General features: G+C 43.5%; 1 protein-coding gene across 1 annotated transcript in view; it reads right to left on the bottom strand.

Moving 5' to 3' along the window:
* Positions 1-13,461, bottom strand: part of LOC142658668 (adrenodoxin-like) — a 140,876-nt gene extending 127,415 nt beyond the window's left edge. Inside the window, exon 1 of the mRNA XM_075834268.1 lies at positions 13,241-13,461. Coding sequence (XP_075690383.1) covers positions 13,241-13,404 — 164 coding nt within the window. The 5' untranslated portion in view covers positions 13,405-13,461. The remainder of the gene's footprint in view (positions 1-13,240) is intronic.
* Between the last annotated feature and the right edge of the window lie 1,812 nt (positions 13,462-15,273).

Genomic DNA, 15,273 nt, shown 5'->3' with positions numbered 1-15,273 from the left:
CCTTTAAAATGTTTTGATCTCTGTTGTGCATAATAATTTGAAACAGTGCATTTTGAGTTTTTTACTTCTAAAAAAAAATCTGTTATCATTAGGAGATTTGTTCAATAAAATTTGCATTATACTCCAACGGTTGATGTCTTGAAGATTATATTGACTGTCATTTGCATCGACTATTTAGGAAAATCAGCAAAAAATAACATTTGCATAATAATTTGGAACGCGGTGTATGTATAAACGGGGGTTGAGGAGAATTTTCCTCTATCTGTCATGGATGCAAACTCACTTGGAAACCCCCTATTAAAAATCTTGTGTTTGCCACTCACATGGGAAGCTTCCCAGGTCCAAGGCCTCAGGCCTCAGCCTCTCTGAGGGGGCGACAGCGCCACTAAAACCAGCCGCCGCCACCCCCTCCTGCACTATAATTGTACCTGTCTATTGGGCAAAGATATGAAAACATGCATAAGCAATGAATGGCGGGGCACGTTCTGTGTCCCACCATTCAGCGCCTTCGAATGACGTAAAGCGGCGCTGAATGAAAAGGCCAGCACCCCGCCAATCAGCGCTTTTCGACGATGCAAGCGGTGGGATGACATTGTTGAAAGACGCTGATTGGCAGAATGACTTGCCCAGCCACTCAAGCTTTTTACGGATATACAGCATACACCTACAATCAGGGGCAAAGTTAAAGGCTCATGGGCCCCGATGCAAAAGTTCTTATTGGGCCCCCCCACCCCCACCCGCAAACTTCTCATGGCCAACGGTCCGCAGCTTGGTCTCCTAAGTGACCCAACAATGCAGCACTAGCAGCCAGGGGCGTCACTAAGGACTTAAAATGTATGGGGAAATAACCCCAATACATGTGTCCCCCCCAAAAAAAAGTGTGTGTGTGTGTATATAGGAGACAGCATAGCATATATATATAGCACTACGACCCTATAAATTATTGATAGGATTAGATACATTGGCTCAGCAGACAGTATCACACATGATATGATTAGATACAGTGGCCCAGCAGACAGTATCCCAGATGATAGGATTAGATACAGTGGCTCAGCAGACAGTATCACACATGATAGGATTAGATAAAAGGCCCAGCAGACCGTTTCACACATGATGCGATTAGATACGCAGCTCAGTAGACAGTATTACACATTATAGGATTAGATAGAGTGGCTCAGCAGTCAGTATTACACATGATAGGATTAGAGATAGGGCCCAGCAGACAGTATCACACATGATGGGATTAGATACAGTAGCCCAGCAGACAGTATCAAACATGATAGGATTAGATACAGTGGCTCAGCAGACAGTATCACACATGATTGGATTAGATACAGCAGCTCAGCAGACAGTATCACACATGATAGGATTAGATACAGCATCTTAGAAGACCGTATCACACATGATAGGATTAGATACATCGGCTCAGCAGACCGTATCACACATGATAGGATTAGATACAGTGGCTCAGCAGACAGTATCACACATGATATGATTAGATACAGTGGCCCAGCAGACAGTATCCCAGATGATAGGATTAGATACAGTGGCTCAGCAGACAGTATCACACATGATAGGATTAGATAAAAGGCCCAGCAGACCGTTTCACACATGATGCGATTAGATACACAGCTCAGTAGACAGTATTACACATTATAGGATTAGATACAGTGGCTCAGCAGTCAGTATTACACATGATGGGATTAGATACAGTAGCCCAGCAGACAGTATCACACAGTATAGATACAGTAGCCCAGCAGACAGTATCACACAGTATAGAGATAGGGCCCAGCAGACAGTATCACACATGATGGGATTAGATACAGTAGCCCAGCAGACAGTATCAAACATGATAGGATTAGATACAGTGGCTCAGCAGACAGTATCACACATGATTGGATTAGATACAGCAGCTCAGCAGACAGTATCACACATGATAGGATTAGATACAGCATCTTAGAAGACCGTATCACACATGATAGGATTAGATACATCGGCTCAGCAGACCGTATCACACATGATAGGATTAGATACAGTGGCTCAGCAGACAGTATCACACATGATATGATTAGATACAGTGGCCCAGCAGACAGTATCCCAGATGATAGGATTAGATACAGTGGCTCAGCAGACAGTATCACACATGATAGGATTAGATAAAAGGCCCAGCAGACCGTTTCACACATGATGCGATTAGATACACAGCTCAGTAGACAGTATTACACATTATAGGATTAGATACAGTGGCTCAGCAGTCAGTATTACACATGATAGGATTAGAGATAGGGCCCAGCAGACAGTATCAAACATGATAGGATTAGATACAGTGGCTCAGCAGACAGTATCACACATGATAGGATTAGATACAGTGGCTCAGCAGACAGTATCACACATGATTGGCTTAGATACAGCAGCTTAGAAGACAGTATCACACATGATAGGATTAGATACAGCGGCTCAGCAGACCGTATCACACATTATATGATTAGATACAGTGGCCCAGCAGACAGTATCCCAGATGATAGGATTAGATACAGTGGCTCAGCAGACAGTATCACACATGATAGGATTAGATATAAGGCCCAGCAGACCGTTTCACACATGATGGGATTAGATACACAGCTCAGTAGACAGTATTACACATTATAGGATTAGATAGAGTGGCTCAGCAGTCAGTATTACACATGATAGGATTAGAGATAGAGCCCAGTAGACATGATGGGATTAGATACAGTAGCTCAGAAGCCAGTTTCAAACATGATAGGATTAGATACAGTGGCTCAGCAGACAGTATCACACATGATAGGATTAGATACAGTGGCTCAGCAGACAGTATCACACATGATAGGATTAGATATAGGGCCCAGCTCGATGACATTGCAGTTCCAGCACTTGACCCAGGAAAGGTAAGAACAATAATTGGTTTGCTTCTTTATGTGTTACTAATTATTTTTGTGTGTTTGTGTTATTTTACAAGTTCGGTTGTTGGACTACTTCGGAGTCGAGGACTTCAATGGCAGCGTTTTTTTATTCTCAATAAAATGGTTAATGGGGGTTGTGTTTTTTTATTTCAATCAAATATTTTTTCTGTGTTCTTGTATTTTTTTAAACTTTATTATTACCGCCTTAGTAATGGCCGCTGGCTGATTGACAACCTCCATTACTAAGGTGGGCTTAATGTTAGCAGGTGCAGAGGCTAACACTAACCCCGATTATTACCCCGGTACCCACCGCCATCAGGGGTACTGGGAAGAGCCGTGTACGAACCAGTACCCGACCATCTGTAGTGACGGTCAGGCACGTGGGCGGCCGCAGGCTGGTAGTATTAGGCTGGGAAAGGCCAAAAAACAGTGGCCCCTACCACCCTGGTAATGCTACCTGCTGATGCTGCTGTGTTGTATCTTGCTGGTTATGAAATTTGGGGGAGTACCCCACATCGTTCTTTCCAATTATTTTTATTTTTATTTTTTTTAAATGACGTGGGGTCGCCCCCATTTTTCATAACCAGCCAGATACAATAAAGCAGCAGAAGCCTAGCATTACCAGGGTGGGAAGGACCACTGTATCTGGCATTTCCCAGCCTGATAATACCAGCCTGCGGCTGCCCCATTGCGCGACCATCACTACAGATGGTCAAGTACTGGATCATACCCGGCTCTTCCCAGCTCCCCTGGTGGCGGTGGGTAGCGGGGTAATAAAGGGGGTTAGTGTTAGCCTCTGCACCGGCTAACACTAAGCCCCGCCTTAGCATTGGACGCTGTCAATCAGCCGGCAGCCATTACTAAGGCGGTAGTAATAAAGTTTAAATAAAAACACAAAGACATAGAATAAATATTTTATTGAAATAAAAAAAAAAACACTCGACCCTCATTAACCATTTTATTGGTAATAAAAATAGCCGTCATCGAAGTAGTCCTGGAATCTGACGTAGTCCAACGACCGAACATGTAAGAAAACACACAAAAAACTATTAGTAACACATGTGTTAGGCTTAGATACAGGGCCCATGTGTGATACTGTCTATGGGACCCTGTATCTAAGCCTACCACAAGGTAGGCTTAGATACAGGGTCCAGCAGACCGTAATCTTATACAGTAATACAGGATCACACATGGGCTATGTATCTAAGCCTACCATGGGATTGGCTTAGATATAGGGCACAGCAGACAGAATCACACACTCTGTGATCCTGTCTCATGGGCCCTCTATGCCTGCTACATTGTAGGCTTAAAGGACTTGTCCAGTCCCTAAACATTGATGGCCTATCCTCAGGATAGGCCATCATAACTGATGTGTCGGGGTCCATCTCCCGCGACCCGCCAATCAGCTGTTTTGAAGGGGCCGCAGCACTCGTAAGAGAGCTGCTTCCCCTTCAGTTCCCTTACTTGCTCACACTGTGAATTGCCGACATGGATTCACAGTGTGACCGGAATGAAGTTACCGGAATGAAGGGGAAGCAGCTGTCATACGAGTGTTGCGGCCCCTTCAAAACAGCTGATTGTCCGGCTCCCGGGAGTCGGACCCCGCCAATCAGCTTCAGCAGACAGGGATATTTATCTTACCCTCCTCTTCAGCCGCGGCGGAAGCTCTGTCCTGACTCTATCCAGGATCACGATGTTGTGCACGGCGCATAGCGTTGTGACGTCATGCGCTGCGCACAGCGCTGTGACTTCCGGACCTCTGCTGCGATTCCGGAACCAGGAAGGTAAGTACTGTCAGTTACTATAGTCACAGGGGCCCGCGGCCCGAGTTACTATAGTAACTTTTTATTGATGTGGTGCGGGGGGCTACGGGCCCCCTGGCTTCGGGGCCCGGTCGCAATTGCGACCGCTGCGACACCTATAGCTACGCCACTGCCTATAATATTGCAACATACACTACGCACAATACTGCTACACAGTCTACACACACAATACCAGTATATACACTATATACTCTACACATCAGTTTTCCCACTATTTACACAAAAGCACAGCAAAAACAGTTTCTAAATTATTGCTGCAAAACTACAATGTGTGAATGTCCTTATAGTATCATATGTACACGAGAATCATATATATCCACACACACACACACACACACACACACACACACAGATATATATATATATATATACACTACCGTTCAAAAGTTTGGGGTCACCCAGACAATTTTGTGTTTTCCATGAAAGCTCACACTTCTATTTATCAAATGAGTTGCAAAATGACTAGAAATATAGTCAAGACATTGACAAGGTTAGAAATAATGATTTTTATTTGAAATGATTTTTATTTGAAATAATAATTTTCTCCTTCAAACTTTGCTTTCGTCAAAGAATGCTCCATTTGCAGCAATTACAGCATTGCAGACCTTTGGCATTCTAGCTGTTAATTTGCTGAGGTAATCGGGAGAAATTTCACTCCATGCTTCCAGAAGGCCCTCCCACAAGTTGGATTGGCTTGATGGGCACTTCTTGCGTACCATACGGTCAAGCTGCTCCCACAACAGCTCTATGGGGTTGAGATCTGGTGACTGCGCTGGCCACTCCATTACAGATAGAATACCTGCTGCCTGCTTCTTCCCTAAATAGTTCTTGTATAACTTGGAAGTGTGCTTTGGGTCATTGTGCTGTTGTAGGATGAAATTGGCTCCAATCAAGTGCTGTCCACAGGGTATGGCTTGGCATTGCAAAATGGAGTGATAGCCTTCCTTATTCAAAATCACTTTTACCTTGTACAAATCTCCCACTTTACCAGCACCAAAGCAACCCCAGACCATCACATTACCTCCACCATGCTTGACAGATGGCGTCAGGCACTCTTCCAGCATCTTTTCAGTTGTTCTGCGTCTCACAAATGTTCTTCTGTGTGATCCAAACACCTCAAACTTCGATTCGTCTGTCCATAACACTTTTTTACAATCTTCCCCTGTCCAATGTCTGTATGCTTTTGCCCATATTAATCTTTTCCTTTTAATAGCCAGTCTCAGATATGGCTTTTTCTTTGCCACTCTGCCCTGAAGGTCAGCATCCCGGAGTCGCCTCTTCACTGTAGACTTTGACACTGGTGTTTTGCGTGTACTATTTAATGAAGCTGCCAGTTGAGGACCTGTGAGGCGTCTATTTCTCAAACTAGAGACTCTAATGTACTTGTCTTGTTGCTCAGTTGTGCAGCGGGGCCTCCCATTTCTCTTTCTACTCTGGTTAGGGCCTGTTTGTGTTGTCCTCTGAAGGGAGTAGTACACACCATTGTAGGAAATCTTCAGTTTCTTGGCAATTTCTCACATGGAATAGCCTTAATTTCTAAGAACAAGAATAGACTGTAGAGTTGCACATGAAAGCTCTCTTTTTCTAGCCATTTTGAGAGTTTAATCGAACCCACAAAATAATGCTCCAGATTCTCAACTAGCTCAAAGGAAGGTCAGTTTTATAGCTCCTCTAAACAGCAAAACTGTTTACAGCGGTGCTAACATAATTGCACAAGGGTTTTCAAGTGTTTTCTAATCATCCATTAGCCTTCTAACACAGTTAGCAAACACTATGTACCATTAGAACACTGGAGTGATGGTTGCTGGAAATGGGCCTCTATACACCTATATAGATATTGCATTAAAAACCAGACGTTTGCAGCTAGAATAGTCATTTAGCACATTAACAATGTATAGAGTGTATTTCTGATTAATTTAATGTTATCTTCATTGAAAAAAACAGTGCTTTTCTTGCAAAAATAAGGACATTTCTAAGTGACCCTAAACATTTGAACGGTAGTGTATATATACATATATATATATATATATATATATATATAAACACACACATTTACACACTCATACACATATATACACACTCATACATACACTTACCTTCTATGTAGGATCTCTAATGCAGGCAGTCTCATATATAGACGAGAATCATATATATCCGCACAGATACACACACACACACACACACACACACAAACAAATATTGACACACTCATACACACACTTACCTTCTATGTAGGATCTCTCATGAAGTCTCTTGAAGCAGCAAGGGCTTTACAACATGCCCCATCCCAGGACAGCAGATATAACCAGCTGCAGAAGTAGCTGGTCTGTTAGAAGAATAGGGGGACCCAGCACACGAGAGGAGGGGGGCACAGGAGAGGGAAGCAAGGGCACACAGGAGAGGAGGGGGATACAGGAGACACAGGGGAGGACTAGAAACGGAGCTTCCTCTCTGCAGACGCCGAGGCTGTGAACTCTCCCCTCCCCCTCTTCTCTGTCCTGACTGCTTCAGACGAAAGGGAGAGAGAGGACATAGTTTGTATTCACAGCAGTCCACCGCTCACCTCATGCGTCTCGTCACTTGTCATCTTGCTTGAGGAGAGGACCGCTACTCCTGCAGGCCTGCTCCTCTCTGGCGGCGCGTGCTGCGTACAGCGTCAGAGAGGAGGAGGAGGAGTGTTCTTAAAGACGTGCCCATCATGCGGCACTTCTGCTAAGTAAAATAAGCCCCCTCCCCCGGTCCAGTCCATCCCTGGCTCAAAATGCCGCTCCCCACTTTCGGCTAGGCTGCGCCACCTGAGGCTGTCGGCTCACGTCGCCTCATGTTAGGTGCGGCACTGGTTGCCACATATGTGTTCAAGTGTGTTTTCCCAGTGGAATGCAGCAGACGTAAAAAAAAAAACATCCCCTAAGTTCCCTTAATCACATTATTTCTTTATTTTGCTTTTAAATTGGTGCATGGCTAAAACTTGAAAATGGGCCTGGTCAGAAAATGGGGGGAAAGCTCCTGGTCAGGAAGTGGTTAAAAAACAAGTCAAAAACTGCATCAAAGCTAACTATGTGATCCTAAAATAAATTATGCAGCTGGATCAGAATGTAGAATAGCTTACACCCATAATGAAAAAAAACTAAGGCAATATTTGCATTTATCTATATTCTACATTCATCTTTTAAACTTTGAATTGTTGAAGGTTAATGATCGCTGTTATCATCTCTGGAGGACCTTGAAATTCCTGACATCTGAGAAGTTTTACTGCAGTCTGACAAGACCTTGGAATATTATTGCAACCCTGAATTCTATTGGTTGAAAACAAGATAAACATACATTACATTAATATAAGAATGAACATTCATTTTTGCGTTAGATAAATACAGTAAACTAGACAATGCATGCAGTATTCATAGTTCTACTTTAACAGGTGCACTGGACTAATTCCGGTCTTTTACCTAGCAATTTTAAACCAAACACAGAGGGCGAAAGGTAAAGCTTCTGCCCATGCATGGACCCTCTATGAACCGCCAAATGTTAGGATTAGCAGTGCATTGTTAGGGTATGTGCACACGACAACGCCAAATATGTCTGAAATTACTGAGCTGTTTTCAGGAGAAAACAGCTCCTGAATTTCAGACGTTTTTACAAGTGCACGCATTTTTCGCGGCCTCTTTTACGGACGTAATTGGAGCTGTTCTTCATTGGAGTCAATGAAAAACGGCTCCAATTACGTCCCAAGAAGTGTCCTGCACTTCTTTGAAGCATCCGTAATTTTACGCGCTGTCGTTTGACAGCGGCGCGTAAAATGACAGCTCGTCTGCACAGAACATCGTAAGACCCATTGCAAGCAATGGGCGGATGTTTGCCGACATATTGGAGCCGTCTTTTCAGGCGTTATTCGAGGCGTAAAACGCCTGAATTATGTCTGAAAAGAGGTCGTGTGCACATACCCTAAGGTATGTTTTCAATGGAAAACAGCTCCTGATTTTCAGCCGTTTTTTAAGCCACTCTCGATTTTAGCTGCGTTTTTCATGGTGTTTTTAATGGCCGTTTTTTTGAGATTTTTTCGCTAGAAAATGTCCCAAGAAGTGACCTGCACTTCTTTTTCGCGGCCATTTTTTTACACGTAAAAAACACAGCGAAAAACGCTCCGTCGGAACAGAATGAAATCAATGGCCAGATGTTTGGAGGCATTCTGCTTGTTTGGCCGTTTTTCGGCCGTTTATGGCCGGCAAAACGGCAGAAAATAGACCGTGTGAACATACCCTTAGGCCTTACGCCTCATACAGACGATCGTGTGCACCGACCGAGTCAGTTATCTGAGGGAAGATAGAACATATCCTACCTTTCCTTGGATCGGAGATTCGGATAATTTTTCACAGACCCGATTCACCCGCTAAAGTGAATGGGTCCATGAAGACTATCGGGTGCCACTCGGATGCCGTCAAAAATGGCCCAAGTGGCACAACGGTGGTGTGCATGAGGCGTTATTAACATGAGCATGTCCGATTTGCATCCTAAGAAAAATGCGGAAGCGTTTGCTGAATAATAGATTATTCACCCAGGGTAAAAGTATAATGTAGTAGATGTTACCTACAGTCCTATGTAACACCACAGATAACAGTGATAACTCTCTGAGTACAGATAATGTAGAGGTTACCTGCAGTCCTATGTACAGGGCCGAGTGTCGGGCGATAAAAACGGCTGATTTTGACCCATTTTTTTCCCTGTCCAATTTAAAATTGGATAAATTTCATTTGTACATTTTCTGCGACACACTTCCCTCTGTAGATAATGCCACACACTGCACTCTGTAGATAATGCCATGCACTGCCCTCTGTAGATCATGCCACACACTGCCCTCTGTAGATAATGCCACACACTGCCCTCTGTAGATACTGCCACAACCCCCTGTAGGTAATGCCACACAGACCCCCTCGTAGATAGTGCCACACAGAGCCTCTTGTAGGTAGTGCCACACAGACCCCCTTGTAGGTAATACCACATAGCCCCCGTGTAGGTAATGCCACACACAGCCCCCTGCAGGTAATGCCACACCGCCCCCTGTAGGTAATGCCACACCACCCCCTGTAGGTAATGCCACACAGCCCCCTTGTAGGTAATGCCACACAGCCCCCCTCTAGGTAATTTCACACAGCCCCCTCTAGGTAATTCCACACAGCCCCCATGTAGGTAGTGCCACACAGACGCCTAGCTACCCCCCCCTAGCTACCCCCATAGATGACAATCCCCTTCAGAAGTCCCTGATGTCACTGTCCATATATGGACAGTGAAGTCAGGGACTTCTCCTGGAGCAGAATCACCGGCCACAACGCCGAAGATTCCACTTCAGAAGACCCTGATGTCACTGTCAATTTATGGACAGTGAAGTCAGGGACTTCTCCTGGAGCGGAGTCCCCAGCCACAGCTTGGAGCGAAGCTGTGGCTGGGAATTAGGGATTCAGCTTCTATATGGAGCAACAAAATACCCTCCTCCTCACATGCATTTCGCACTGTGAGGAGGAGTATAGAGCGGCACAATGCACAGACGTCACTCGGATCACATCTCCTTCGTCACAGGCTTCTTGCAGGTCGGGCTGTGGGCGGAGCTAACTATGCAACTGCCTCAGAAACCACGTGGTGTCCTCTCAACTGTGCTTCGGACACCATGTCCTTCCCGATTATATATAAGATACTGCAGTGCTCTGATAGAGAGATATATAGATATATATCTACATATATTTTACTGCATTGCGTCTACGGAATTCCGGTCATTGTGAATAGTTTCAAAACTCCCGCGTTTTTTAATTAGGTTTTCTCTCATTGGCCATGGGTCTTATGTACAAAACTGCCGCGTTTTTTAATTAGGTTCGCTCTGATTGGTCACGGGTCTTAGTCCCGGTCCTGCTGCTTGTACATACAGCCACCAGTCATGGCCACTCCGCCAAAGAGGACTTTCTACAGCCCCAGCCTGAGCTTTCATAACCCCAGCAAGAAGCTCTCCATAGAGGGAAACATCGGTGAGTGCCTCCGCAGGTCTTTCTTATATATATATTGAGCAAGGACGTGATGTCCGGACACCACGTGGTGTCCTCTCAACTGTGCCTTGAAAACCACGTGGGGTCCTCGCAACTGTGCCTCGGACACCACGTCCTTGTAAGGATTTCCCTTTATCATAGAAGTTAGAGAAGAACTCACCTACAAACTTATTTGCCACATAATAACTGAAATAATGGTGTATTTTTCAACAATTAGAGTGGATGATTGTTGAGGATTACGCAGAAATGATTAACCCCTAATGACACAGCCAATTTTAGTTTTTATCATTTTCGTTTTTTCCTCCCCACAATCCAAAAGCCATAGCTTTGAATTTTTTTTGTCGACATAGCCATATGAGGACTTTTTTGCAGAGCAAGTTGTAGTTTTTCATGGCATCATTTAATGTACCACATAATGTACTGGGAAACTGAAAAAAAAATATTTGTGGGGTGAAATGGGAAAAAACTGCGATTACGCCATTTTTGGGGGTTTCGTTTTTACAGTGTCCATCAGGCAGTAAAAACTACATGTACCCTTTATTCTAGGGCTTGATATGATTACGGCTTTACCAAATTGATATTGTATGTTTTTGGATCACTTTTTATTCAATTTTTTTGTGGAAGTGACCGAAAAACAGCAATTTGGGTGTTCTACATATTATTTTTTCTTCACCGAGTTCATCAACATTATATTGGAATAGTACCGACTTTTACGGACATGGCGATACCAGTTGTGTTAACTTACATTTTTTTAACATTACTTTAGCGAAAAATGTGTAAAGAGGGTTATTTCAAACTTTTAATATTTTTTTACTTATTATTTAACTGTTTTTATTTTAAATAGGGGACTTGAACCAGCAATGGTTGATTCGCTTACATGATATAATGCAATAGTAATGTATTACAGTATATAGTGTCTCTTACAGTCTCCTATGAAGCCATACTTCAGGCAGGGCTTCATAGAAGTGCAATGATGGCAGACCTGAGGGCATGTCCCCCTCACTCTATGCGGTGGTCAGATTGACCGCGGCATCTAAGGGGTTTAACGATCTTTGATTCCCCCTGATGCAGTGAGGTGTCGGCTATATTACACAGCTGTCAACCGCTAATTATGGAGCGAGCTCAGCCCGTGAGCTCACTCCGTATTTCCTAGTAACGGCTGCCTTGGCATGTCTTTAAGGGGTTACATTTTGGAAGGTACTGATTTTTCTTGCAGAGATCCAGCTGGTATGGAGTCTTAAAGAGAACCTTTCACCAGCCTATACATGCACAGCTGAGTGTACCATGTAATAGGCAGTGCTGCACAAACCTTGTGTCACTTTAAAAAAAAAATCGATCCCCTCCGTTATTTAGATATTGGTGCTGTTATATTTGGCGCCTGATATGTCAATAACCCCCTGAACGGTGAATGTGGCATGTAGATGGCATGGGGTGTGTTACTTATAGAAGGTGAATTCTTCTGTTCCGTGGCGGCAGGAGTGTCGTTGGCAGTGGCGTCGGAGTTGTGCGCGTGTGCGGGCACATGCGCACGCTCTCTCTTCAGCTCTAGGCAGACAAGCACGACAAGAATGTGTGATCTTCTGTTCTGCGGCAGCGGTGGAGTGCGCGCACGCTCTCCTCTCTCCAGCTCTTGTCGGACAGTGAAGGAGGCTGCTGTGACACTGTCCGTAGCAGATTGGGCAGTGTCACAGCAATAAGTAACACGCCCCCATGCTTTTTACACGCCCCATTGACGGTTCAACAGTTTGCCTTTGATTAATGAGTCAAGGAACATTTACAGCCTGATCACACCCACTTTCCCCACCATTGTTTTTTTTTGGAGGAAAAAGAAAAGTTGTCACAATTTTAGATGCAACTTTAGTTGTAGACTGAATAAATGTGGGCCAATGTACTCTACAATGTACAGCAGCACCGATATGTTCTTACCAAGCTTTAAGAGAAAAAATATAACTAAATGCTGCACTAACTAATTATTTCTGGAATTTCTACATCTATCCCTCATAGAAAGATATAGCACTTCAGTGCTTGAAACATGGACTGCAATATTTACAGGGGGAAGTACCATTTCTCATTTCCTTTATGACAGAACACAAGGTATAGATAAAAGTTAGCACTCCTGTCTGCTAAATACATGTCTTGAGTTTGATTTCAACAGGGCACGATCTACAATATTTGTTTTTATTCTTCTGTGTTTGTGTGTTTTGTTTTCTAGGTACCCTAGTTTTACTTCCACTATTAAATCATGTGAATAGTGTCCTGTTTTGTGCTTGTTGGAAGGTAATTCAAGTGTTTAATTGCACTGAAGATAATAATAATCTTTACATAGCGCTAACTTGTTCCGCAGATTTAGTATATGAATACAAAAGCCATAATTATACATAATGAGCATTATAAAACCTAGGTAGTTTTACAAATGCTTCGGCAACAGTTTTTCCAATCATTACATAATATTTTTTTTTTTTCTTACCTAGTGTTGGACTTGGCATCATAGCACTTGGCAGAAGTAGTAAAACTCCTCGTGTAGCACTTGGATAACACCTGTGTTGATGCATAACTCATAGGGCACATAGGACCATGAAGTCTACTAAGAAAGATCCTTAAAAGTATTGAGGCAGGATAAGTCATGTTCATAGCAAAGAAATCCTGGCTGCAGATTGTCTCAGCAGCTGAATAAAATCTGAGATATAAAGAGAAGCATATATTAGTCAGAAAGAAACATCCCACTGTGGGAGTGGCCTCATGTAGGATACAGTCAAAACACACACACACACACACACACACACACACACACACACACGCACACGCACACACTCTTGAAAAGCACAGGCTGTGTCAATAAAACAAAGAATTATATGTCATTCATATGACTGTATATGTATTTCTATTGATTGTAATCATAAAGAAAAGGATATAAATGTCACAGGACTGTGCTACAAGTGCAAGTAAAGGAGATGCTCACATCTACGTTTTGTACGGGGCCGATTCTAGCTTTTCTGCTGCCTGAGGCGAAAATTGGAATGGCGCCCCCCAGATTTTGATTGACATCCCCGTGGTTGTTCTACGTACACTGCTACCAGGGGCGTAGCTAAAGGCTCATGGGCCCCGATGGAAAAGTTCTTATTGGGCCCCCCTGCAAACTTCTCATGGCCGACGGCCCGCAGCTTTCAGCTCCTTCGCTGGGTCTCTTATGTGACCCAACAATGCAGCTCTAGCAGCCAGGGGCGTCACTAAGGACTTAAAATGTCAGGGGAATATACCCCCAAAAAAATGTGTGTGTGTGTGTGTGTGTGTGTGTGTATAGGAGACAGCATATCTATAGCACTACAACCCTATAAACTATGGATAGGATTAGATACAGTGGCTCAGCAGACAGTATCACACATGATTGGATTAGAGAAATCAAAAAAACAGGAAGTGAAAAAAGAGGGTACTTTATTGCCCCATGTCACTACTGTATCTGTGCTGTTTTTTACATTGATCTATTGCATTCATTTTTCTATATTGTCTTTGTACTTTGACACTGTATGTACTTCATTATTGATTTTGTATTTGCTGATTGGCACCTTGTTTTATACTGCTGTGTGTTCACATGTATTTTGCTTGAGAAAGGCTCTAGTGGATAGAGCTGAAACGTCGCACATGGGGCAATAAAGTACCCTCTTTTTTACACTTCAAACTACGGTGTGCTGCCTGTTTTTTGGATTTCTGTATAGCTGGGAGCTTTGTCTGCTACATAGGGCTTGCACCCACACTTATTCCGGTGCTTCTGGACTTTCTGTTTTGCTACATGATTGAATTAGATACACAGCTCTGCAGATAGTATCACACATGATAGGATTAGATACAGGAAAGATAAGATAAATAATTGTTTTGCTTTTATATGTGTTACTAATTATTTTTGTGATCCTGTCTGCTGGGCCCTGTATCTAAGCCAATCACATGGTAGGCTTAGATACATGGCCCATGCGTGATCCTGTCTGCTGGGCCCTGTATCTAAGCCAATCACATGGTAGGCTTAGATACATGGCCCATGTGTGATCCTGTCTGATGGGCCCTGTATATAAGCCTACCACACTGTAGGTTTAGATACAGGGCCCCAGCACACAGTAATCTTATACTGTATAAGATTACTGTCTGCTGGACCCTGTATCTAAGCCTACGTTGTGGTAGGCTTAGATACAGGGTCCCACAGACCGTATAACACATGGGCCCTGTATCTAAGTCTAACACATGTGTTACTAATCGTTTTTCTTGTGTGTTTTCTTACAGGTTCGATTGTTGGACTACGTCGGATTCGAGGACTACTTCAATGACAGCATTTTTTTATTCTCAATAAAATGGTTAATGAGGGTTGTGTGTGTTTTTTTATTTCAATAAAATATTTTTGGTCCCCCCCATTTTTCATAACCAGCCAGATACAATAAAGCAGCAGCAGCCTAGCATTACCAGGGTGGAAAGGGCCGCTGTTTCTGGGCTGTCCCGGCCTGATAATACCAGCAT

The sequence above is a fragment of the Rhinoderma darwinii genome, chromosome 8 (assembly GCF_050947455.1).
Source record: "Rhinoderma darwinii isolate aRhiDar2 chromosome 8, aRhiDar2.hap1, whole genome shotgun sequence".
Classification (NCBI taxonomy): domain Eukaryota; kingdom Metazoa; phylum Chordata; class Amphibia; order Anura; family Rhinodermatidae; genus Rhinoderma; species Rhinoderma darwinii.
The sequence above is the reverse complement of the archived record's forward strand: the minus strand, read 5'-3'. Positions and strand labels throughout refer to the sequence as shown.